Here is a 26,189-nt window from a genome sequence, read left to right on the forward strand (position 1 = left end):
AGCCACACAGCAACTGCATCAACTCTACACATCAGAAAGATGTCTCTGCTGATGCAAGCACTTTGCAAATACAAAAGATGCAAGGGGGAGGGGTAGAATCAAACTTCAAAAGCGCTTAAATATAACTTCAAAAAACAAAGTTTTGTGTAATATATGCCACTAACAGTTGATGAAGAAAGTGCGTTTTCAGTGATGCAAAACAATAGATCAAGATCTAATGTATTTGTGAATGGCAGTAGTAATATCACAACTTTTTAGAATAGGCTGTCCAAAAAATATTTTGGCTGCAGTACAGACAGAAAGTCCTATGGGATGACATATACATACAGACCAATGGCAATAAACCACATAAAAATACACATCCACTGGAAACTGAGAAGGGGTAGAAAGACCAGAGAGGCAACAAGGGGCTTTGATTAGCACATTTAGAGCAAATGCATTCCACCTTTCAGTTTAAAGAGCATGAACACAACCAAATTCACCATTACAGATGAGTCCAATAGAGAATATCAGCAGTTTAATGGCTAGAGTTTGTATGTTACATACCTCAAAGCCAAAGAAATTCTTTGCATTAGCAGCACTGTGAGAATTGCATAAGTTCTTCCATGCTAGGAAATTTATTCCAGAAATAACAAAACTGTAAGGGAAATGTCCTGCCTTCTGTATTGCTGTAGATCTTTTTTCCAAAAATGCTGTTGAAGCCTTTTGGATATAAAATCCCTGTTTACAGAAACAATTTTTTAAATGGACAACTGGAGAAATAGATTGGTATTCTGAATGCTCTGGAAAATTATATTACACTGATTGCCAGTTCTTTCCTATACATAACAGCCAACTCCCTTACAGTGTGTGTAATAGTGAAAGATAATTCTGTTGTTGGTGAAGAACAAGCAGAGTTCATCTCTTCAGCAACATTTTAAAGATACACAAGAAGTCTATCACTAACACTGTAAAGACAAAACACTAGTGGAAATGTACTCTGAGTTTGAGGAATGATACCGAGGGGGTTTAAAGGAAATTCTTTTTCTCTACTCCTTCTGCCTCTAGCAGAGGCTGAGTCAGGCCAGTTTTAAAGCCTCCAGGTGGCCCGCTCTGTAGATGTGCAGATAAGGTCTAAATTATTCTACTCTATGTGCTTCTACCCTGCCATGTTCCTCCCTAAAACGGTTTCAAGGAACAATTATGGCTCCATCTCCCAGCATGAAGGAGAATGATGCTTTCTGTCAACTGATTACCAGCCAGCTGATTCCTAGTGGCATCCCTATTTCAATGGGCAGCTGACTGTGTCTGCAGAGAGTTACTAAGGCCCACAAGCATGCAATAAAGAGAGTTTTAGACTCATTCGGAGTGCAAGTAAGAAAAACATATATCTGCATTAAGACTTCAGACAGCATATGGAGGAATAATATTAAAAACCAGTTTTAAAAACAGGTTTACAAAACTCGCCACTTCCATAGGTGACACTAGGATTAATAGGAAGGTCAAGTTATACTTAGATCATTTATGTTTCTTGCATGAATGTGTGTGTATGTGTAGATTTCCTTTTCAGAAATAATACAGGGGAACGGAGCCCAATGGAGCTCTTCCCCTTAAGCAAATAAGTGAATAGAGCCATTACTGTGGTTCAGTAATCACAGTTATGGGAACTAGAAAAATTACCACAGTCCACTGGCCCTGTTATGAGTGCAGCTGAAAGAAATATTTAAACAGTGACAGCAACAACTTTTTAAAATTAGTATGTCCAACTAGCCACCTGCAAACCAAAATCACCAGTTTTGATACTTCTGGGCATCAGAATCAATGTCTGTAATTAGGCGGACACAGAAAACCTTGACAAAATGAACTTGCACTTGACCTATTAGTTTATTTCAAAAACCTTCTGTTCATTAAACTTACATACATCAGGGAATGTTGTCGATATTTGATCCTTTCTCTGTTATTCAACAATGTGGTCTATGTCAAAGGCAACCAAAGAAACTGAAGGGAACAAAAGAAACACCTTCACTGACTAATCAAGGGAAATGCTTTCATAGTTAAATACTTCAAACAAAAGTGCACCACTATTTTTCAGAACAAAACTGCTTAACTTTACCTTAGAGGTAATTTAAAGAGTGTTATTGCAGTCATCTCTGACTGAAATAAAGAACCATATTTTTTTACAATTCTTTCATATTACTCTTTCCTCGGCCTTAGGCATTTAAAGCTGGTCAGCTACTTAGGCATTAAAAGGTCAATTTTCAAGGCATTTTGGTTTGCTAATTTCCAGTTAGAATATTAAGCCATGTTCCAAATTCACTGGGAATCATCTCTAATTTTTTTAGGGCTAAGGAAGTTAATGGAGTGCAATGTCTAAATTAGGGCAAGCAGGCAAATTTATAGAACTCTTGATTTTTCACTTAAGCACACAGACCTTTGTCTCCATCCAAACCGTATAAATTTTCCTCAAGATTTTCTGTCCTTATATCTTTTCCAGCAAGAACTTTGCAATGTCTGAGTAAATTTTAATGAATTGTTGATTGGCTTGAAGTCTTCATATATTGTAGTGAGATAGACTTAGAAAGGACCAGAAGTCTAGATAGGGCAAATTACTCTGGGCATGGTTTTGCCAAGCAGAGAGCCACAATGGCATGACAAGGTGGGATTTAGCCTGCTTGCTCTAATATTGGCAAGCCCAAACAGTTACCAATGCTACCATATAGGCTATATTGCTCAGAACACATGGCCTCCTGTTTTCTCTCTCTTCAAAATCAAAGCTGTGTAGAGGAAAGAACAATAAGGTCCTAAAAGGAAGGAAAAAGGCATGAATTCTCAACATGACTGGAATAGGACAACAGATCACTACCAAATTAAGCACAATTAATTTTCCCTATATTGCCACATATACAATTCACTAGGACAAAAGCCTACACTCTCTCTGAAATCCTTTTTACATTCACATAAGATGTGCACATTAATGGATCCTGGGATGATTTTTAAAATTCCTTTGAACATCCTATGTTTCTCCAGGAGAAGAAAAGTTGTAAGACAAGATCAGGCTGATGTTGAAGAAGTGCCCTCTTTACTCCTTTTAACCTAGACGTGCTACTTCAAGGTAACATTTATCATCATTACTGCACTATGCATCCAGCAACGGCCTAAGAAAGGGTGCAAAAATTCCAGGATAACAGACACTGTCTTTCTGAAAGTTCAGAGTGTGAGAAGCATCCATGTTTCTCTCACACTGTGGGAAGGAACAACCCAGGCTCTGTGCATGTCATTCAGATGGCCCATAATACCAGGTCAAGTGATGGCAAAAACATACTTGCAACGCCACGTGTCTATGATTTTGGGCACAATTGTAATCATACCTCGATGCAATATTTCCGTACTAGATGCAGCTTGTTGCCAGAGTGCAAGTAAACTTTGTAACTGACTGCCACGAGTCAGTCGGGGAGCAGTAAACGAGCAAGTGGCTCAGGCACTCTAGTCTAGGAGAAGAGTAAAAGAGGAGTGTGGCTGCAGCACTGGGTACAGCGGTGTTTGTTCTCCTGCCTTGAGTGAAAGTAAACAAGTCCATTGTTATTTGACTTTGCCAAACCTCAAAGTATAATGCTAGAAGGAAAAATAAGTTTTACAGAATTGAGCATATATAACCCTTTTCTTCCCTTCATAAATTGTATGTTACAGTAGTTGAAATTACCAAAGTGTTTACAGTATGCTATATATAAAATGGCACATTTAAGCTTTTTAAAGGGATTGGAACATTTCAGAAATGTCTCTGGTGCTGAAAAAGGCTAACGTATTACAAATCATATAATATTTTAATTCAGAAAAAAATATGTTTGGGTATTTTGACCTAGCGTAAGGGTTAGGAAACCGAACGAGTATGCCATGAAGCATGACTGACAAATCAGTCGAGCTAGTCTGCTTCAGATACATATTGTGCAAGGCATTATCGCTGCAATCAGTCACAAAAAATGAATATTTAAGTATTTTTTACATTAAATACTACGCCTGTGAACCTATGTAAAAGATATACAAAATATAAATGTCATCAGGACTGTATATTTCAAACTTTTTAAAATAAACATGAAGTATATATATACGTAGGCATATAGGTTGCAATTTCAATGTCAACACTAGCACAGTTTGTCTCTTCTAAGTACAGGCCTGTATACTTCCTAGTCCAACACATGCACCTACAAACACATGATCATGCATACAGCTTTACGTTCTGCTGTTTGCAGAAGAGTCAGAATATACAGCACTATACATTGTTTCGACTCAAAATTGATTGGCAAATTAAGGAAGATGCCATTCAAAATAAATTCTTTGTGAACTACTACCAAAAAAAACCCAGAGAAAACCAGGGGTATAGTTATTTCATCTCAATAAAAACACTGAAGACCACGGTGATGATGACCTAAGATTCAGAATACTTTGTCCAGCACATGGTGGGGGTCACTCTTGGACAAAATACAATAGTGTAGAACTGGTTGCTATGACACATACCAAACACAGTTATAATGAGGCGTAGAGCTTTCACAACACCATCCAACCCAGCTCTGGGTTCAGACTACTGAGGTCTCTGACCGAAAGGAGACAGAGCAGTTGTACACCGTTCTTCTCACAGCAGGTGGTGCTGAGGGGGATCTAGATGCCCATCTGGAAGGTAAGCGTCGATTTGCTGGCCGAGCAGGACGGGAAAAACCCTTCTCGCTTGAACATTTAGCTGGCACACAGATCTGGAACACAAAGGCAATTCCTTGCTTTAACAAGTTAAGGCTTTTGCGGAATGCAGCGGGAATGCAGGAAGACATTTGCGGTGACCTCAGAACAGGTGGTCGGAAGCTATTAAAAGGAGTGCAGTCATGTACAGAATGCAAAAGAACAGCTATTTCTATGTACTGGGATTCTCACATCAGTTGTGGTTTAAAATACATGGAGACAAGCGTCAGACACAAGGAAAGGTATAAAATGTTAGTGCAAGACAAAACTGACATTCACCTCTTATTTATTTTAATTTTTGGAAGGTTTTTTTTGTCAATGAACACTGCAAACTATTTTAAGTATAGAACTCAGAATACCATCTTATATTACTGAAGTATGATCTACATATTTTTCAGGTATTTTCTGATAGATCCTATTTCAGCAGTCACATAGTCTGTTAAGAACTCTTGTTTCCATTAGTGCAGTGTGAAGCTGTTTACACTTGGTAACTAATTCAGAATGTTTACATATTAATACAGTGTTATGTCTACCTGCAGAGCTTTAGGAAACCCAACAGATTTTGATCATAGCTACAGTGATGTGAATTGGAAATAATGAACATAAACCAAATGCCTCATGCCATGTACAGTTCTTACAGCTCTGTGACATGCATGCTGTCGGACCTAAAATGGTAACTTCTAATCAGGCAGTATTCTACACTCAGTTTGTTCAGATAGAAATGATGATATAAAGTGTGAGCATATGGAGAAATAAAATCTAATTGGCTTAATAAAGTTATTCTGGGCTTACATCAGTATAAACTCAGTCATTATTTAGTCATTATTTCTTTCCTCCATTGCTGAAAAATTGTTTTCCTTTCAAAAGTTTATCAGATGAAAAACAAATGGTAAGCTTCATGGGTTTTTCTTTCTTTGCTGTAGTAAAGATGTGTCTGCTAAGTAAGAGATGTTGCTTCACTGCAAGGCTGTCAGAAAGACATGCGGAAGAAAATCTGCATGGTCAGATTCTCAGCTGCTTAAATCCACATAGCTCCACTGAAGTCTGTGAATTTGTGACAGTTTAAAGCATACCAGCTGACAGTCTGAACCCATTTAAGTTTCTCAGCTCAAAACACACCTGCCTTCTCCTTTTTGAGATTCTAAGGGGCATATCTATCTGTGTTTGTTGGCCAAGGAGCAATTCAGGAAAAAATATTTTTCTTTCTTTGCGGACTTTTACAGAACCTGCAATTTATAGTATATTTTCCAAACCATCTGTTTCTCTCTTCATTAAGAAAGAATGTTGGCAAAGGAAGTATTTCTAAACTTCTGCAAATAAAATTCAGCCAAATATAAATTAATTAGTCATGCCATGATCTTCTGATTCTGTGAGCGTATGTTTGAATATATAGGAGAAGCTGGTACTGAGACATGAGTAAGAGGAGGTCACTTTATTACTGGAAAATTTATGGAGTTACAATATCCCTTGTCATAGACAGTTCCAAGGAAAACCTGAACCAAGCAGCACCCTGGATGCTGAAGAATGCTATCTAAGACCTCCAGGGTTTTGGACATGGACAAGCGTGCTTAAGTCCTTTGAGAAGGCTTATGAAGTAGCTAAAGGAAGGTAAGATGGGGTTAAAACCTGACTGCAGTTCTCACTAGTTCAATCCTTGCATAACTGCATTGCAGTTAAAATACAGCTTTATAGAACAGCAGCAGGGATCAGAATCTGGCACATGTCTCCACTTACATGCTTCTGCCCTTCTACAACTCTATAATCTGCAGAGGAAATGCTCCTGATTCATCCAGATCTTGGTTTAAAATGTCTATTTCTACATAATTATTTACAATACAATGTTAGCCTGCCTCATTTTAGAATCTGAGGTTTGGTACGAAACAATTTTTCTGGTCTTGCCATTCTTATGAACCTTACCTCTGGTAACTTCTGTCTCTCTTTTCCTTGCTTGAGTTGCTGCCCAATATGTTTGGCTGAATTCCTCGGAAATTCTTGCTTTTCTTGCTCAATCTGGAGCATTTCTAAATACTGACTCAGTTTCTCGCAACCTCCATCAGTGAATTCAGAATTTGCCTGTGTCCACTTATCTTTGCAGCATTTTGCATTACATGGAGAAGTCACTGTTGATTTTTCATAGGTTTTCAAAAGCTTTTCAACAACACCATAGTTCGACCTTGAGTCAGCTGAACGCGGGCGACCGGATAAATTACTTGGTCTCCAGTCATGCTCCTGGAGCATGTGCCTATAACCACTAGTATTTGGAAGTCCATTCATTTGTTTTTGTTGCCCTGTTGTCCTGATAGCTTTGCTGGGGTTGCTAGCTTCTTGCTCCTTGGCTACAGAGAGTTTGGGATTTGAAATACAAGACGTATTTACAGTGTCTGTCCTGCTAGTAGCAGAGTCACACAGTGGCCCACAGGGTTTGTGATCTTCTGATGCTGTTTGAGGCACCTGGTTTTGTTGCAGAGCATTGTTATGTTTATCTGTGTGAAATACAGTCCGATTAAACTCATCGATCTTTGCTGCTAACATTTCATTTCTTTGGGTCTTTCCCAAAGTATATCTGGTGTCTTCCAAAAGGTCGTTGTGCAGGGTAGCAGGGGTACAAAAGTCATTACTGTAAAAAGGGTTGCTGTGAGACTTGGGGTTTTGTTTTTGATGCATCTTGTTGCTTTGGGCCATATTTCCATCTGAACAACTCTTTTGGGCTGACAGTTGGAAAGGCTCACTTCTGTTGTCTTTCCCAAGTTTGACCACATCATATGCCCATGTGTTATGGCAGAAACTTGTTGGAACTTTGCACTCATTTTTGGTTACAGGTACTGCAGCAGTTACCATCACAGGAACTTTCACAGCCTGTCCTTCAATTGCACAGGCTGCTGCAGATTCATTCTTGTTTACGGGTGAAGAATTCCTCAGTTTCCCTCCACTCCAACAGTCCTGAACCTTGCAATTGCTTTTGATGCCTGAGTCTCTTATTGGTGCTTCAGAAAGCTGTACAACTGTAGAAAGTGAGTTTGTTAGGTGCCGAGAAGTGCTCCGTGGAGGAACTGGTGGAGCTTCTTTCCTTTGCCAAGGTCTGAAGTCTGTTCCTATGTCACCAGTAAGACCACCATAAGACATGTCCTTCAAAGCCTTGGTGGAGCTCATCAGATTCTTCCTATTGTTGTGTTCCTCTGTTTCAAAAGCAACTGAAGTCTGTGATTCATTGCTGGACACATGGTTCATCTCAGGCAGAATAACCGTGTTTTGGGTTTCCTCAAATTCCCCCAGGAAAGGAAGTGACTTCATTCTGGAAATAACAGGAGAAGTGTTTTAGGGACGAGCAATAAGGATCCCTCCAGGGGACCTCATCATGGATTCATTCCCCCATGAGCAGGCGTTTTAACACTGGCTGCTTAAAGAGATTTGGGAGTAGTTTTGCCACAGCTGATACACCCAGCATAACTGAAACATACATGAAGAATTTGACGAAAGATCAAAACAAGGAATTTGTATTCCTTCCCTGTGCCACTAAAATTCTTTTCCTGAGTTTTTAAGATGATTGTTCATTTTCTTACCTATACTACAATAAGGACAGAGGAATCCTGTGAGTTCTAATAACTCCCATGAGTCTACCTGATTATAAACTGACTGAAGCAAGCTTCGGGACACAGTGCCTCCCTTGTATAGGTTTCCTAACCTTACACATGACAGTAAAAATGTCTTTTGAGATCTGTTAAAAAAATCACCTTTAGAAACTACGCGTCAGCTATGAATCTATTTGCTTTAAAGATACAAAAACTAGCCTAGCTACAATAATAAACTAGTGACAGACAGCCAACTGACAGCATGGGGGAGTGTAAGAAGTCCCTCTTCTCTTTGGGAACATCTGAGAAGAGCTTGCCATGATGCACACTTCCATGGGGTCTCAGCATAGCTTCGACAGCCTTTCTCAATCTCTTTCATGAGCACCCCATCACACCAGCAGTTCAGCCTTACCTGAGAATTTCTGCACAACTCAAGGAGAAGACTAGTATTTAGCTTGCTAAAGAAGACAACAAATACTGAATTTTTAACAGATAGTGGAATGTTCATTTGCCATACCTTTCAGGGGCTGACTTGCTATCTCTCCATTAGTACAAATGTATGGTGGTTCTTCCTTCTCTTGCCTTCTTTGCATTCTTGAGTTGTCAGTTCCTGATATATCCCCCATGCTTATGACTAGATCTGGGCTTTAAGTAAGAAACTTCCCAGCCTGACAAACACATATAGTGTTGTATAGAACTGCATGAAAATGAGATCAGGGCAGATAGAACTATCTGTTCACTTTGCAAATCCTCCATATAACCATTAGAAACAAGTATAATTTCATCTCACAGAAATACTAATTTCAATTTGTAGGTTCTGGAGAAAAACTCCATTTTGCTAATAAAATATGCTCTTTTATCATATTTCAGTAAATTTAATTTGAATGTTTTATGCTGAGCACTGAAACACTAGGATGGTAGGAACTGCCCAACTCCTAATAAATCCAATAGCAAACCCAGCTTCAAAGTGAACAGCAAAAGGAGCACAGCCTCATTATTTATTTTCTTCCTCTAATATAAGAATTCCAAATATGTTTTTACCTTCTGTGGTTGGACCTCTTTCGAATTTCTTCTTGATAGCTGCATAATTCTTCACTGACTCTGGCAAGTTCTTTAAGAGCCTTTATAAATATAAAAACAGTCCTTTAATATAAGTGTTTTAAATGGTATCTCCAGAATTATTTTGAAACCTGTGGTCATTCGCATTTCAGACTCACAGCAGAGGAAAGTGGCACAAGAAAAAATACAAAAATGCCCCCACAGTAGGAAGAGAGGTAAAGAGCATGCTGTTAACACATTTAAATAGTGAGAGGACACTCACTGATAGCAAACTGAGGAGGAAGTAGTGACTTACTGGAAAGCTAAAACCAGGGAGATCAGTTCTTTAGGTTAACCTGACAGGCCAAAGTCCTCAGTATTTTCCTCACCCTTGTAACTGAAACATGCTCATACTTTACTTACTACATTGAGATCACCAATATAATTCTTGGTATTTTTCTTGGAAGGTGTGGTGCTGTGGCTGTCTTCAAGTTCTTCATGGTTCTCAAAGGCCAGATTGTCCATTAACAGAGTATTGTTTCTGCTCTTGGCTCTGGTTTCTTTACATTCGTGTCCTGTTTTACCGAGCAAACTCCCTTTTTCCATTCTGTCATTTTCCATATTGTGTTGAAAGTTCAGCTCCACTGTGTCACTCTCTTGCAAAGTAGGGGAATACATAGACAGCTGCAGCATCTTGCTCTGAATGGCATTGTTATCACGGACATTCATATTGCTCTCCCTTCTAAGTCTTACCTCCTGGTAGAGCTGAAAAAACAATAGAACCTTCTATTAAATCGTGGTATTCTAATGAACTTTGTGGTAAAATACATATTTATCTTCTGTTGTTAACAATGCTTCACTCAGTAGCACTGATTGGACAGTTTTTATACATGTGTTTGTAGAAAAGTGCTGAATCAGCTAGTGTAATAGCTCACACACCGTTATTGTCACCGGATAAGGAAAGGGCTGTTACCATTCACAAACTCGTTGCCATGGTTTTAACCATGGTTGGAATTGGAAGAGATCTCATGAGATTAATGGCGCTGTCTTGAGCTGGAAGCCATATGGTTGTCTTCCAAGTAATCTTATTGCACTATGTGGTGGACACAGTCCTGACCTGATGGATAGGGAATGTGGGGGAATGTGAGGGAGGGAGAGGGTTCTGGCTATGTTACAGCCTACTAAAGTATATTAGTTGAAGGAGAGGAAGTGAATTCACATCAAATACAGTGCCATCTGCACTAGAGCAGACTTTTCTGGTTCTCAGGCAAGTGGAATTCTTCCCTCTGACTGGAGTGATAAATCACTACTGCAGAACAGTATTATTTGGCAATGCACTGTCACGCTCTTCTTTCATGCTATCTGCTGAGATCCAACGGCTTCATTTGTAAATGAAAAAGTGTTAATTCCTGTCGCCCAGCACATTCAAACTAGGAACCGTGATAAATTATACATTAGAAAAAAATAGCAACATCATAAAAATCTCTTCTGCTTATAGTATAATTCCCAGTGCCAAGAATCCCATGGCTCTTTATAAACCTTCATTCTTAACTTGCTCTTACAAAGAAAGCACAGAGCAGGCACCTCTGAACAGCCATCTGCCTGCCCTCTCACAGTGCACAAGGCCATCACAACAGCTTTTGAAAGGACAGTGAAAAAGAATAACATGAAGAACATGTGGCTAGTTCATGGGTAGTGCTGTGGATGACAAGAATTCTCACGTTCAGAGACTTAACACTTGACCTCATCCTGGGCTTTCAGATTTCACTTCCAAAGCCCAGCTGCTCATGGAAACGGAAGGCTGAACTTTGCCATTTCCAAGAAATTGAGAGCTTCATATGAATTCAGCATAGCAGTAAGAAGGAATGATACCATCCCATAACTATAATATCATCTCCTATACCACAAAAGTCTTCCTGGAGGAATCCAGGAATTAAGTTAGGTTTTGATGGGCTAGAGAAAACTACCAAATAAAAATACAAGCTGATAAGGTAGTGAAAATTTTATTGAGGAAATCTTTCTACAGATGATGGCATTTAAAATGTATCTATCTCCCCTTTTCTCCACGCATGTGGTTTTTGGAGAAACAATGTCAGGTAACTGAAATCAATTGACATTGTCAGAACTACTAATAGCCAGAATACCTTTTCATTACCATCATTCCAAAACGCTTCATATACCTAAGAAAATGAAATTCAACTACATACACAGATCACATTACCAATTTTTGGAGTATTCTCACCTTGGCAGTGAAATTAGGTACGACTCCACAGAAAAGTCCTAACACAAAAGGAAAAATGTGGCAAAGACCATCATATTAAAGTCCACAAGTAAGAATTGCAGGTAAAATATAAGAAAGCTGACATTATGGAGTTATGCTGCAGGCTGTTTTAATGGGCAGTGTATGCCTTATGCCTGTAATTCCTTTGGCTCTGACCATTTTACTTCTCATACTTTCATGTCAGCAATCTCTGCCATACATTCCTGTGTTGCTCAGCCGCAGGACAGTGTTGGCAGAGAGTAAGAAAAAACTACTCCATGTGTATATTAGATGAAAAATGTGAAAGAAAAAACTTGCCTCTATATGTAGCCAAACAGACTCAGTTAATGCATTATAGTGCCACAGGGTTCTGCTGCAGGGACAATTTGGGGATAAAAGAATAATAAATAATTGCTATAACTATTTCTGGAAGGAGATGCATTGCAAATGGCAGGGAGTGAGCGTTTGTTAGTATGTGTAAACACAAGTGGTGCCAGGACTTTCATGCTATTTACTTTACCTGTTTCCTCTCCTAAAAGCCATCCATAAATGGAACAGGTTCTAGCCAGAATGATTCTATATCATGCAGCATTTAAAATATGTATTCTTTTTAATATTACCATTTACTCCAGCAGACATTGCCATATGATTCCTTTTTGCCAGATGACGATACCTAGAATTTTTTGTTACTAAATATGTATTTTCCTAAACTCCATATTGTTCAGTGTGTACTTGAAAAAAACTTGTATAATATAGGCAGTGTGGCTCATGCCCAGTAGAACTGGCAGCAGTATGTACAGCCAACAATCTCATCGCAAATAAAGTGACATTTCACCCACTGCTCTTTACTCATGACTGTTAAATGAGCAATTGCAAATACTGCTTAATCCCAGGTTTTTCATCCTAGTATTAGCTATTAGAAACTTCCAGTGAGACATAATAAACAGGATAAAATTCAGAAAAAAAAAATTTAAGTGATTCCATGTCACTTCACCCCAAGTGAAAATGGTAATGCTCAGAGTTTTGTTTAGAAGTACCTCTTCTATTTTCTTCTGCATGATCTTCCATTGACATTCCCATTCTTTCCTTTCATTGTCAAATCTCTCCAGCAATTCCATCTTCTCTTTATTCCAGTTGCTCTCAGTATTCTCCAGTTGTTTACGCAGGTCCATGGTTACAGTCTGTGCAACAGCAAAGAGAGCTCTGCTTTTTTTCTTTCTTCTCTGAATGTTTCCTGGAAGTTTATCAGAATAAGTCTTACTTCTATTTGATTCTAGCTTTCAGAGAACAAAAAACAACAAAACAATTTCACAAAATTCATAACTGAAATGTGCTTTCAGGAAACAGTATCATATGATTGCTTGATATTTATCTGGAGTGTGATTGAAATATGGATGAACTAAGTGTTACAGGACATAAACCCAAGGCAGAGAGGCCCAATCTGGAAGGGGGAGGTGGGACATGCATTCAGCATTACAGAATCCAGTAACATCTGCCACAGTGGGCTTTGTACCATGGTCAATTTGCATCTTCCCTTACTCTTCACTATAAACGTGTTTTCAATGAATTTGAGTCTGTATAATACTGAACGGCACTTCAGGACCATGGGATCCTGCAACATCTGCCCTTGAGGGCAAAAGTTATTTTAGGTTTGTTCAAAAGACAACTGCAAATGGAAAGGTATCATGTTTACTCATGCACTCCTTTCATGCATGCATGGAGCACAACAAAGACTATGACATTCTTTTGGCAGTTGAAGACTGTAAACTTGATATATGCAGAAAATTCTCATGACTATATGAGTGCTTTGGAATACATGAAGAAAAACAAGACAGGAAAGCTAATAACAGGTACAAACATATATACAGTAGAAAGCATCATTCTACTATATAAAGGACTATCAGTCACTATAAAGGGTTCAAGCTTTTTGGATTTACAAATCTAAATCTGTACATGTTAGTTTCAGGACCAGCATAGGGAAAAGTAGAAAATATTCTCCAATAGCACTAACTCCAATCTAGTTCAAAACCTTTCTCAGAATATTTAACTAATTTGTCCTCCGGTTTCTTCTTCCCCTTAAGAAGTCTTTAGCGTCTTAGTGTCTCTGAATGAAAAAATTATTATATGAACCACTAAATATTTGTATTTTAAGGGAAATATTTTAGATCTGCTCATGTGGCTTTAGAGAAAAGCAGGTACAGATTTTATGGACCTGGTGTTACTCTTGATTTCTTAGGCTTTACAATAGAAACCCCACTACCATCAGCACATTTACTATGCCAGCAAGACCAAAATAACACTCATTCATTCAGTTATGATGGCCCCTGTGGTTTGATGGCTGGTACACTTACACTGATACTTGAGTTTGTTAATTTTAGTTCTCAAAGCCAATTGTTGTGTTACTTGGGTAGACATAAATGTAGTTCTAGTGATAAAACACCTCTGCATTGCTTTGGTCCCCTGCCAGAAATCAAACGGGCAGACAAGTGAATTACCAGAGGGTTAACTAGGGCTAAGACCACCCTACCTTCCTGCAATTTGTTCATTTCCCTGACTATCAGTGATCGTAAACTCACAGGAACTGCCCATTTCATTGCCCACATTTTCTATGATACAGTGAAAATTTATTCCTGAGTTTCACACAAAGTCCTTCCCCATCCTATATGTTATTGGACAAGTCTTGTTGATTCAGCTGTGGCTACTGTGTAATCACCATTTACCAGTGTCTGTGTTATTTCAGCTCACTGGGAAGATGATGCCAAACTTGAAGTAAGACTCTTTCGCAAACAAGCAGAAGAGCTCAGATGAAACCCAACAGTTTACTCAGGTCTTTGGGTCATAGCAAGTCCTCCCAAAGGACGTCTCAAGCCATCATGGGCCCAATCCTAACTCAGGGCTTGCAAAACAGTTTACCCCAAGCACCTGTTCTTGGGCCTCTGAAATGGCAATCTGTCTCTCAACTGTCTACAAACAGATTTCAAACCCTCCGTCTTTCCCCTTCCCAAAAACATACAGGGCAGCTTTATAAAAACATGAAACTCCTTGAAACTAAGACCTGCTGAAAGACAGCACAGCATTCTCATCACAAGAGAAGCCAAGCGCTGGTTTGCTCCCGGCTTCTTAGGGAATGCAGCCAGGCAATAGACACTGCACCTCTCCAGGCCAGTGTTTCAGCTTTGTGCCAGACTTCAGTAAGTGTTGACCAAAAACAACTTGTAAAAAAATTCTATTGCATTTAAGATCTGTTGCGGTCTAAACATCTATTGATAATGAACTTTAGAAACATTTCCATACTTTCTCACTTTGCTAATTCAAAGATTGCAATTTTTAGTACAGTCGTTAGCTTTTTGGCTACATTTATGTCTTTATAACCTTTCAAGATATCTCTGAGAAATAAACAAAACTCTCTGCTCCACTATAAACCTTATACAAATACATCTCAGAAAAAAATTTTAAAAACTCCATGTGTAAACGCTGTGAAATCATGAACAAGACAGGCAGACATAATCTGTCAACAATTTGCACAAATGGTGATTTTGCTAGTGCACTTATAGTAATAATGACCACACTTTAATCAGCAGCATATTACTAGAAAGGTCAATACTGTATGCATATTATTTTTACCCATATAAGAATAGATATAAAGCATGAATATAGTGTTGAAAAGGCCCCTGGTGTTTTCTTAGTACTATTGCCATGTTTGCATTAATCTTAAAAATTTTTAATTTTTTCATATGGAACTCCGATTATAAAAAGAGATGAGACCATGAGAAGGAAATCAAGTCTTTAAAGAGGTTAGTTACAGAAGTTACAGATAGTCACTTGTAGCTCTAAGATTCACAAAAAGCTTTTATTGCTTCTTACACTTCTACAATTTCCTCTTGACATAAATTCTGAGAAAAAAAACACATTAATTGATGTTAGCAGCTGAATGACTATACAGTTTTGCTCCTGTTGTACAGTGGATCAGTTCCTCAGAGAGTTTTAACTCCTATTTCTGCATTTTTTCCCCCCTTTTTTTTTTTCTGTTTGTTTTGTTTTGTTTTTTTGGGGGGGTGTTGCTTGCTTTTTCCCCTACTAGCAATAAAATCCAATATGCAGTCCAATATCCCTCTGTCTGTATAGTGCACTAAGATGTCCCCATGGGTATTTCACGTGGCTTAAGCAACGCAAAGGCATGTAAAATGCCACATTATAATTTGCTCTGTAGATCAGAACAGTATCTGTGCTCTTGCAGTATTGGCAATTTCTGCATGTCCTAGACAAGGTCAGAAGCTCATTACAGCAGTCAAATTTAAGCAAATAATCAATTTTGTCTACATCAGCTGCATTTTCCTTTAGTCCTTCCTCCTTTCAAGCAAAAAATGTTTTAAGCAACAATTTGATGTTAGTCATTATTCCCTCATATCATACCCATTCCCTTTTCATCCACATTTTAAAAATGCAAAATAGTTTGCAAACAACCTCTATCAACTTCTGAAAATAATCTGTTTGACATCAGCCAAGATGTTACTTTTCAACAGATTTTAATTAGATAGGATATACACAACCATTCAGAGACACAAATCTTCCCTTGTTTTTACAGAAAAAAATGAAATGAAATTATATTTCCAACAAAGTGCTGTATTTTGGATGACTAAGAAAATTGTAAACATATGTATTTGTTCAGTTATATCATGTGCCATGTGTCACAATATTGTGTGCTTTATCCATAAAAAGAAAGTACAGTTGAGTGAGAGAAGAGAAAGGAACAAGAAACAGAGAGAAATGAGAGCCAGAAAGAAAAAGAAAAAAGAAAGAAGAGAGAGGAAAAAGAAAGAAGGAAAGAAGGAAGGAAAGAAAAAGATAGAAAGAAAGAAAGAAAGAAAGAAAGAAAGACAAGTGCTCACAATGCTCCGTCATTCCTGTTCTGTTAATATATCTCTGCCTGCACTGAAGAAACTAACTGAACTAATGAAGTCTTTCTCTAAGAATGAAGACCATATATAACATACATGAACATCGTATTACACATAAATAACGTTAGATGTTTAAATAACTGTTTGCTGCATCAGTAATATGCTTTCTTTCTTAATCTAAAGTGTTCAAAACCACTGATTTAAAATAAACTGCAACCATACCTTTCATGGAATAAGAAATCCTTTAGAAGATTCTCTGTCCATTTCTAAGCAGCAGTGAAAGCAATGAAATACATAGCTAGCAGGGGTCCAGTTCTGTGAATCTTGATCTTTAAAAGAAATAAGAAAGCTGAGCAAGACGCAACCTTTCAACTGGGGCAGTATTTGTAACTCTCTTTGAATAACTCCTCAACTTCTGCAAACTGAAAACCAGTTCCGTTCAGCATCATTCCCGCAGCTGGCTTCCACGTGACGTCAGTGCATGGAGGATGGTTTTAAAGCCACCTCTTCCAGCCCCCAGCTCTGTAACTTTATATCTCTTCATATTTTGTGTAAACAACTCCAAGTCCAGGACATTTTTAGGTTTTATAGTGCAGTCCAGCCTTTAAAGCTTGCCAAAGCAGATAGTGTTAATATTAAAGCTATGACAATAGGCAATTTTAAGTTTCTTTTATTGTGGTCCAGATTTTTTGCTGTTTTCCAGATCCAGCTTTCAGGGTTTTATTTTTTTAGTATGATTATTTTGAGCTTTGCAACTTGATCCTCATAAACTGCTTTTTAAAGGGAGTTTTGTTTAAAGTAGCAAAACAACAACAAAAGGTTTTGTCAGTTAACAGCTATCTTAAAGAGCTAAAAGCAAACCCCTTCTCTCTAAAATCTTTTTCTGTACTCTAAATACGCTCTTACTTATGAAGTGTGGAATTATTAGGCACTGTGTAATCCTACTGTCTTGCATTCTGGGAATGACAATAATGGTTTCTTTGGGATATACCCAAATATTCCCGATACTTTATAAGGTTTCTGGATCAGATTCTCCAGTCTGTTAAGACACTTGGTGTCTCAGCAAAGCAAAGCACTTGAAATTGGATGGAGAGTCTTTCTCCCTTTCACAAGGTAACTCATCTCTGGCATAAGTCTGGTAAGGAAGGTACAAAAACACTTTGGTCTGGATATAAATCACTGGGAGTGCCCATAGCAAGTGTTGGCATGGGGCAAGGTAAGGGAGTGTATGTGACAAAAATGATCCAGCAAGTCTAAGTCCACAGGAGACCCTGAAGCCAGCATGGCAAAAATTAGCTGCTCCCCCTGCTGAGCCACAGGCACAAGGAGCCCAGCTCACTCTTCCTGTCTCTGCCCACAACTCTCCTGTTGCATTGTGTGTTAAATTGCTTTCATTTTGCAACTGAGAGAGAGACCCTTGGGTGGAAGCTTCACACACAAATACCACTGCCCTGCTGGGTACTTGTGCTTGGATGTGTTTGTGGACAGTGACTGAGGCACAGTTACTAAATTCACATTTCAGAGAACATTTTTCCCCACATGTACCTAGAGAAGGGCCCCAAAATACTTGACTCAGGCAGCATAAAACTGGATAAATCCTGCTATCAGATGGGTGTCTTCAAATGCACTAAGCAGAAGTGACATATATTTTTGTGGGCAGAGCAGCTGATGACAAGAGGATCAGTGAGACAAAGGGCATGATATGAGGTTTCACACAACCTTTGCTTAGTCAGCACTCTCGTCTTTAGAACAGTAAGTTTTTATCTGTGATAAAATCCATGCACAGTATAAAGATTTTAGCTCTGGGTGCATTTTATAGTAAATACCAAATCAGGTTTCAGGGAAAACACATTTTTTCTCCTTATATGGTCTAGCAGTAAGTCTTAGTGAATGCATTACTGGGGTACTTATTCTGCTCCTATGTAACATAAATAATGGGACTTGAGATGTTTGTGAAAATTTTAAAGATGATTTAAAAATTGAACAAAGATGCCCAAGTACTTGACTGAATGTTCCTGAAGAAAATCCCCAGACTCTAAACTCTGAGGATTTAAAAATAAAGCAACAGTGTGACTTTCTTTTGTGACATTAGGACCCAAACACCAGCTGACATGGCTGGGGGTGAAGCTGGAGTGCCTGGGAGCAGAACTGAGCCCACAGCTGGAGGCCAGGTGCCAGCACAGCTGCACCACTGCACATGAAGACAGACTCCTAAGACATGTTTTTTTACTCTTACCCATCAGCATAGGGTATTATTCTTTAATATTGCTAACTCAATCCCTCTAGTCTTGTTATGTGAACTCTTTGAAGTAAAAGGAGTAAAATTAAAGAAAACAATGGATTAAATCCCAGGCTTGAGTTTTCACTCAGGCAAAGGCCTACATTTCTGTCAGTGTGAAGAATTAGAAATGTGTGAGACTGAAGGGCTCATTAGGAGACAAGCACAGGACCCATCTCATAGGTCAAAGGGCCACATCAAACTCATCCTAATATGGGAAAGGCAGAATGAAGTTGAGACAAAGAAAACATGTAGTGAGTTCTGAAAACCTGGGATCATTATTCTATATACCCTTAAGTGTAGCAGTAGTGACTTTTGCTTTTGAGGAAAAGAAGTTATTTAACAAAAATTGTCCCTACTGTCTCTCCTCCAGCAGCAGGGGCCAAAGCAGCAGATGTGGCTTTCTGGCCTCTGGCACAGGTAAAATAAGCAGGAAGATTTACTACATTCAACACATTGCTTCCCCAGGAAAGCATATTTTGTCTATATCTGGCATCAGCTCTACTTGTGTCAAAAGTCAGCACCTCAACAAACAAAAGGTGCAAGGGCATTTTAAACAAGCCCTCTGCTAAATTTCTCTTCATCATGCAGGACTGGAGGCAAAGCAGCATGAGTTTCAGCATGGGCTATAATCTGATTACATACTCAGGATAGTGTGTATTCTGGTTACAATAGTCTGTGCTCAAGACTGTTTCAGAGCATCTTCGGTTCTGCTGCACTAGTTTGATTATGGCACACCCACTGTGCTATGGCCACATAAACTAGTGACAAGAAGGAAGAGCACAGCTGTCACTGCAGTCAACCCATCCACAACATTAGATTCCTGAATGATGTACATCTTGGTAATCCTGGTATATACATTTCAGGAGTGGATATATACAACTGGTATATATATACACAAAAACTGGTAGAAGGGAGTAAAAATTCTGTCTCCTCTTACTGTTGTGCACTTCTGAGATAGTACATAACTCAGTGGAGAAACAGAGCAAACAACGTGTTATGTCATGTCACTTCTCCAAGGTTACATTGGAAATCGGTGGCAGATAGTTTAGATGTTTACTTTAAATAGAGCCACTGTAATATTCCTCATAGGCAACTGCATGTGTAATGGCAAAAGTTGGGTTTGAATATCACTTCCCCTGGCATTAAATCAGAGACGGGCATGTAAGCCAATGGGAACTATGTCCGTGATACTGATGCCTTTAGAAGTCTCCTACTCACCTATCAGATTCTGGGGTGATTAAGGGAAAGGGCATGTAATACCCTGAAGCTCTGCTTGTTTTCGTAAACAACTCCCAAAGTTCATGTGCAGTTCATCTTTTTTTATAACACATATCTAGACAGCCATGTTTCTGGCAATTTTCTATTTTCCGACTGCCAGGCATTTTTCTGCACTATAGCACCTGCTCTCTTCTGGTTTTGATTCTGAAACACTGGTGACGTGTCAGCAGACACTTATTCTATCTCTAAACTGGAACTTCAGGCATGGATGTTCTTGGTTGAAAGAAATATCTCTGATCCTAGAGAAGATGATCATTCTAGCTTCAAGGGAATTTTTCAGTAGCAGTAAAGAAAACATTTGCAGAGAGATTTTGTCAGGGCATTCAGAGCTGGCTCTAAATAGAAAACAAATACAATTGAGTTTATCTGGTTGCATTAAAGGAAAAAATACATCTTTCCCTAAATTACATAAAAATTCATTGGACTTACTGCCAATTTACACAAGAGTAAAAATGTCAGAATGAGACCTATAGATGAAAGATTTTTCCTTTTGAAAGAACATGGAATTAATTCCTTGGGAACACAGGAAACAGAAAGTAATATTTCAGAGAAATGTTAAATTAAGGCAATCTCATGGTTCAAATTCAATGACTTTTTTTTCCCAGAATGTTAATATTTCACCAGAATGTTACAAAATGGGAACCGTGAATCTGCTAAGTGAGACCTGAACTGATAGGTAACCTGGCATATCCAGCTTTTTGCCACATCCAATTAAAATCTGTACTCTTCTTATTAATGCTCTTCAGAATTACAAGCTATGCAGCAGGCAGAATCAGTGAATCAGCAGTATTCTGTCTGCCTCTGCCCAGCCTGACTCCCCTGCATTCCTGCTAGAGAATGCTGATGTGTTCAGCTGCATCTATTCACTCACCTGTGAAGTGGTCTTTGCCCACCAGGCCAGTAAATGAGTGGGCAGAGTCTGCTTTCTTTCTTGCAAGTATAATTGCTGCATTTTGTAATACTAAGTTCAATTTAGCAAGACAGAACATTTATTTCTTTGGCTAGATCTTGTCTTATGGTGAAGAGTAAATGTTCATACAGATTTTATTAGCTTTCTCAGCAACTTTTTAAATTATGCAATATCTGGTGCGAAACAGATAAGCCACTTCAATTCCTGCCTTCAAGAGAATGAAAAAAGATAGGAAAAACACATCTCATTTCTCACTGAGATTTCTCTGTGGGGCTCCTCATCATTCTCCATGCTCGTCACAGAGTCAAAGACTGTGGGGAACTTTTAAAATAATTTTGTATACTTTGGTGTGCTTTTATTTCAGATCGTAGCCTGTGCAATAGCTCCCTAAATGTCTCGAAAGGTCTCAGCTTTGATTTGTTTTGTTGCTGCCCAATGGAATTAGGCCTAGGAAATGTTCAGCTATATGCAAGAAAAAAACACCGTGAGAAAGCAATGGGGTTGTAACTGCCAGTGTTTGTGCAGAGGTTAGCTCCATCTCTTGTCTGAACACATATGAAAGTAGCTTAGAAACTCCTCAAAATTAGTTTGGGCCTGACTTTCTTTTTATTTGGGTCACCAATCAAGGCTATCTAATTATCCCATATGTATTGATTCTAATTTCCTTTAGACATATCTTACTAACTATAAAAGAGATAATGACAGCATCCCCTGGCAGCAATAAGTATTTAAATCAAAGAGGTCAATAATTTAAATGATACGGTTACTACACCTGCAGAGTATGCTGAGGGAAAGCTAGACAAACAAGGAGAAAAGTACAATATTTGTTTAATACCAAATATTTTGAGTTTACTATTTTTTTGTTCTTAAAACATAAATTTTATTGCTCCACCTCTACTGCCCTTCAAGGATTTTCTCTCGAAGCGGTGTCTCTCAACAAGTAGCAGAGCACAACTCAGGTGTGGAGATGAACTTTTCTCACTGGGAATGGGTTAAGTGAACAAAGTCCTAGCATAAGTCAAAGGGAATTCTTATTGCTAGCTGCTTTTTTTATTACCACTATTCATTATTAGATTATTTAACATGGCAACTGCAGAAAAAAATGTCATCAATACACATACTTGTTCACCTTTTGAGAATTCACATTTGCGGGACTTAATGGTTTCAACATAGGTTGAATAAAATAGAAAAGAAAACTGAGCCCCACTGGACATTTCAGATGAGGTTTTCACAGTGGGAGATCTACTGTTTGTAGGAACAGCCCACGTAATTGTGAAAGAAAGGTAATGAGTTGCCTGTATTCTTAGTTCAGCCTCTCATAAGCAAGACAGGAATATTCAGTGACTATTGATGCACACCTATGCACACGAGCTTCCCTCACCTATGGTGGTTGGCTACCAACAGCATGGTTAGATAGGGGTCACTCAGCAAGCCAAGAGTTACCATGTTCATTCAAAATTCGTTCTGAAACCTGGAGAATGTAAAGCTGTGGTAGCTACAGACTGGGAAATGTTATCTGATAAATTCAACATGAGACAAGGTGACTTACATCACTCTCATCAGTTCAAGGTAGACTCTAGCGTGGCCATTTTTCTAGAGCATAGAGAGAATGCAGCCAGACTGTATCTCTCTGAAGACTCCTAAACTACTCTGATACCTCCTCCTCAGGCACCTCATTCTCAGGGGCTCCAGCTCCTAGACACAGTTCCAGAGTGCTTTATGTACCAAGCATTCTGATTTTGTCCCCTCCAGGGTGTCTAATCCATGTTAATACAGTCCTGGAAAACATCACCATCACAGTCATGCAAAACATATATACAAGCTGTGATATACAACCGCAGAATAAACATGGAATGAGATTTTACTATTCATATGTGGCTAGAATACAAATTCTGTTTCTGAGAGTGGGAAGAGAAAAGTAACAGAGTCCTCACACCCACTGTGCACATTTCTGTTTTGTTTCTGATTTGGTGCAAATTAATAAATATTAAAATGGTTTCAGTCACCAGGAAACTTTTATCCAAAAATAATAAAACCACAGAAAGTGAAAAATATCATGGTCTGTTTGCTTACCTGGAACACTGTGGCGAGCAGGTTTCCTATTCAACGGGGTGACTTTTTGGTATGGTTTTTGCAGCTTTTTTGGGTTTTTTTTGGTTTTGGCAAACAAGTAGTCTTCAGTGTTTTTACAGCAGTGGCTATTACAAAAACTATGTCTCTTTCACTTCTTATCTTGGAGGGTGGACAAAATAAACAAACTGAAAATAACACTACAATGAACAGTAAATGATGAATGGCTTACAGTACAAAAAACAGTGTAAAAAGGAAGACAAGTTTAAATATTGTTGTGTATGAAAGGGATGAAAATAATACAAGGATGAGAATAAGTAAAATGATAGGCTGGAACATCTGGGAAAGTAAATACAAAGACAAAGAGAACAGTCAATTAATGGAATAGCAAGTCCAAAGTTTCAACAAAATAAATAGTGAATCAGACTATGCTTGTGGAGGGACCAAGTGCCCATCTCCCATTTACTTCAGTAGGAGTTCTGCATGGTCATGCCCTGAAATGTCCAATTGTTAAATGTTCAATTGTTGTTACTTGTTTAGAGAAAATACTAATTAGTTTGCTTTAAATTTGTGTAAGTCCATGCAGTGCTCTGCCTTTAAGCTAATGGGAGCTCTACAAGCTCAAAGCTATTGCTAGATCAGAAAGTGAGCATGCTAAATGCCGTCTCTGATTTCATGCAATATATGTATAGTAATTGATTAGCTTTAAACTCACTGCGTCTGTGACTTTCTGATACAAGGAAACAAAAGACTAATTAGTCAGCATAGGAATAAGAATAGCTTTCAGCTTCACCTGGCAACTACTTTGACTGTAAACTAGCAAGACAGCACAAAATAAATTAACACAGCAAGAGACTTACAAAACATTGGGTAATTCCATGAGCAATAACAAGATATGCCAACTATAGGACTGTATGATAAGATAAGAGTTGGTAATTTTCATTTTTCATGGCAAAAGATCTTGAGTCAGCAAGGAATTTGCTCCCCAAAACCTCTCTGAGACAGTTCTGCACAAAAATGAACCACAAAAAAGATTCTTGTCACTGCTGCATGCAAGCAGTGACCCATAGGCCTTCAACAAGATGCAATCAGTTACAGCAATTCCAGTATTCACACTACTGTGTGGCTCTCTGACTTCATAAAGTAGATTCACATGATTTCTTTTTATCCGTGGTTTGCCATATTCTCTATAATTTCTGAAATTTATTGATTCTTTCTGTTTAAAATTAATAAAACTTTCCTTTTATCCATTTAATAGGAAACCAACCACTAAGAAAACAACCATGTTCATTCGTGTGCCAGAAATACCGTCTGTGCTGCCTTTAGTGGCAATGAAGGCACAACTCTGTCAAAATGCAGTTGCAAAGCCAGAAAGGAGTAAAATCTTCTACCTCCTAGCACATAATTTTAATTTCCAGGAGACCAGACTTATTCACTGTTCACAAATAATTCTATTGGTAGAACATGTTTTTATATGGCCAAATGGGGATCTTAAGTAATTTGAGAAATAGTGATTGTGGTCCACTGCCTAGAGTAAAGAATTTTCACGTGCCATAAATTGAATTTGAGGCTTAATTTGCTTGGCAGAGCCTTTTTACCTGTAGGCCGTAATAAGTAAAAGTCTACCTGACTCACTGACAAAGGTTCATCTGCACTTCGATCGTCCGAAGACTTTGGAACTTCGAGTCTGTCAATGAAAGCCTGGAGCTCTTTCCTGAAGGCCTTCATCTGCGCATTGATGCGGTAAAGAAGCTCATGCTCACGTATTCTGCTGCCATCATCTTCCTCATCCATGAGTCCAAAGAGATCACCATTAGCTACATAAATTCGTGCCTCTGTTATGATGGTGCTCGTGTCAGAAATTAGGCGATCTATTGTCTTGCCCAGCCGCTCAGCTTCAGAGCGAATGTCCTTCATCTGCTGCCTGTCAGTGAAGCTTTTCTGCCACCCAGATGGTGTTGGATAAAAAGACCTTGTGGGTGTCAGGCATCGAATGTTGCGCACCTCTTCAGAGTCACTTTCCCCACCTATGGGGCCTTCCCTTTTGCGGTGAGGAGGGCGGGAATCATCATCGCTCTCCTTTTTTCCTGCATCACTTTCCGCATCACTGTCTCTAGGACTGCCACGGATCCCAAGATGAGAGGCCAAGTCATAGCGCTGCATGTTGGACATTAAGACTCTGTTCTCATACTGGAGTTGCATGACTTTGCCACTCAGCTCGTTGATCTGCATTCGTGCAGCTTTTAGCTCCTCCTGTAATGCTTCTGTCTTGGCATTGTCATGGTGCCTAGAGCTCTCATGGGCCCCAGACTTGTACTTGTATTTGTTCAGCTCAGCTGTTATGCGCTTGTTTTGTTCTTCCAAATCAGCTACATTTCTCCTCAGCAATTCTGTTTCATCTTCTACTAGCTGCAAATGCTGTCGCAATTCTGACAGGGATTCACTCTGCTCTCCCAGGAGTGGGTTAGTGGTCCCTGAGAAATCATCTCCTCTTAAATCATCAAGCTCCGCTTTCAGTCCTCTATTTTCTACTTCTAGTTCCACTATTTTCCTCCCAAGAATGTTAGCTTCCTCCTCCACAAGTCTCAATCGAAGCTTGAGTTCAGCTTCTCTTGTGGTAGGTGGCCCACCTGCTTCACCTTTTGGCAAGGGGCTGTCTAAATCCCCATAAAATGATCTGTATTTTTGCAGCTCATGTTCAAATCTGTCTTTCTCTTTATCTATTTTAGCCATTTTCTTCCTCATCAGGGCTGCTTCTTCTTTGACAAACTGTAGCTGGCATTTCAGGTCTTCATTGTCCTCCTTAGGAAAAAAAAATAGTATTTGAAGAAACTTATTGTCAAACAGGAGACCTCCAGTGGATAGTCTTAACTTACAAGATTACAATCACAGGTATATGGCTTTATACACTATGAGATTTTTCTGCAATCCTTTTTTTACTGATCAATAAATTAAAAAGAGGGAAGTAAGGACTTACATGTAAAAGAGGAGAAAAGAATATTTTACTTGTGACTTAAATTTGCACAGAAAATACATAGTGAGGGGCGGACAGGAGGGCTTGTAAAAAACCCTAATATTTTCTAGGCTTGCAACATAGACTTTACAGTGTTCAAAAATCCTGAAGTCAGCACACAAAGAGCCTATAAACTTGTTTCACTGGTGCTGCCATTTACATTTT

General features: G+C 38.7%; 2 protein-coding genes across 2 annotated transcripts in view; both read right to left on the reverse strand.

The window, feature by feature from the left end:
* Positions 1-202: 202 nt before the first annotated feature.
* On the reverse strand, positions 203-9,723 carry KIAA0408 (KIAA0408 ortholog). Its single transcript, XM_027631802.1, has 4 exons — positions 9,598-9,723; positions 9,318-9,397; positions 6,625-7,999; positions 203-4,724 (listed from the first exon to the last, which is right to left on the reverse strand). Exons 3-4 carry the CDS (start codon positions 7,996-7,998, stop codon positions 4,551-4,553), a joined length of 1,548 nt encoding a protein of 515 aa, XP_027487603.1. The 5' UTR covers position 7,999; positions 9,318-9,397; positions 9,598-9,723; the 3' UTR covers positions 203-4,550.
* A 153-nt stretch (positions 9,724-9,876) lies between these two features.
* The window catches only part of SOGA3 (SOGA family member 3), a 47,598-nt gene continuing 31,285 nt past the window's right edge, over positions 9,877-26,189 (reverse strand). The window contains exons 7-11 of the mRNA XM_027631908.1: positions 24,638-25,813; positions 23,015-23,350; positions 16,695-16,801; positions 12,612-12,808; positions 9,877-10,079 (exon numbers count right to left, since the gene is read on the reverse strand). Coding sequence (XP_027487709.1) covers positions 23,240-23,350; positions 24,638-25,813 — 1,287 coding nt within the window. The 3' untranslated portion in view covers positions 9,877-10,079; positions 12,612-12,808; positions 16,695-16,801; positions 23,015-23,239. The remainder of the gene's footprint in view (positions 10,080-12,611; positions 12,809-16,694; positions 16,802-23,014; positions 23,351-24,637; positions 25,814-26,189) is intronic.

This window comes from Corapipo altera, unplaced genomic scaffold (assembly GCF_003945725.1).
Source record: "Corapipo altera isolate COAL_440 unplaced genomic scaffold, ASM394572v1 2b, whole genome shotgun sequence".
Taxonomy (NCBI): Eukaryota; Metazoa; Chordata; class Aves; order Passeriformes; family Pipridae; genus Corapipo; species Corapipo altera.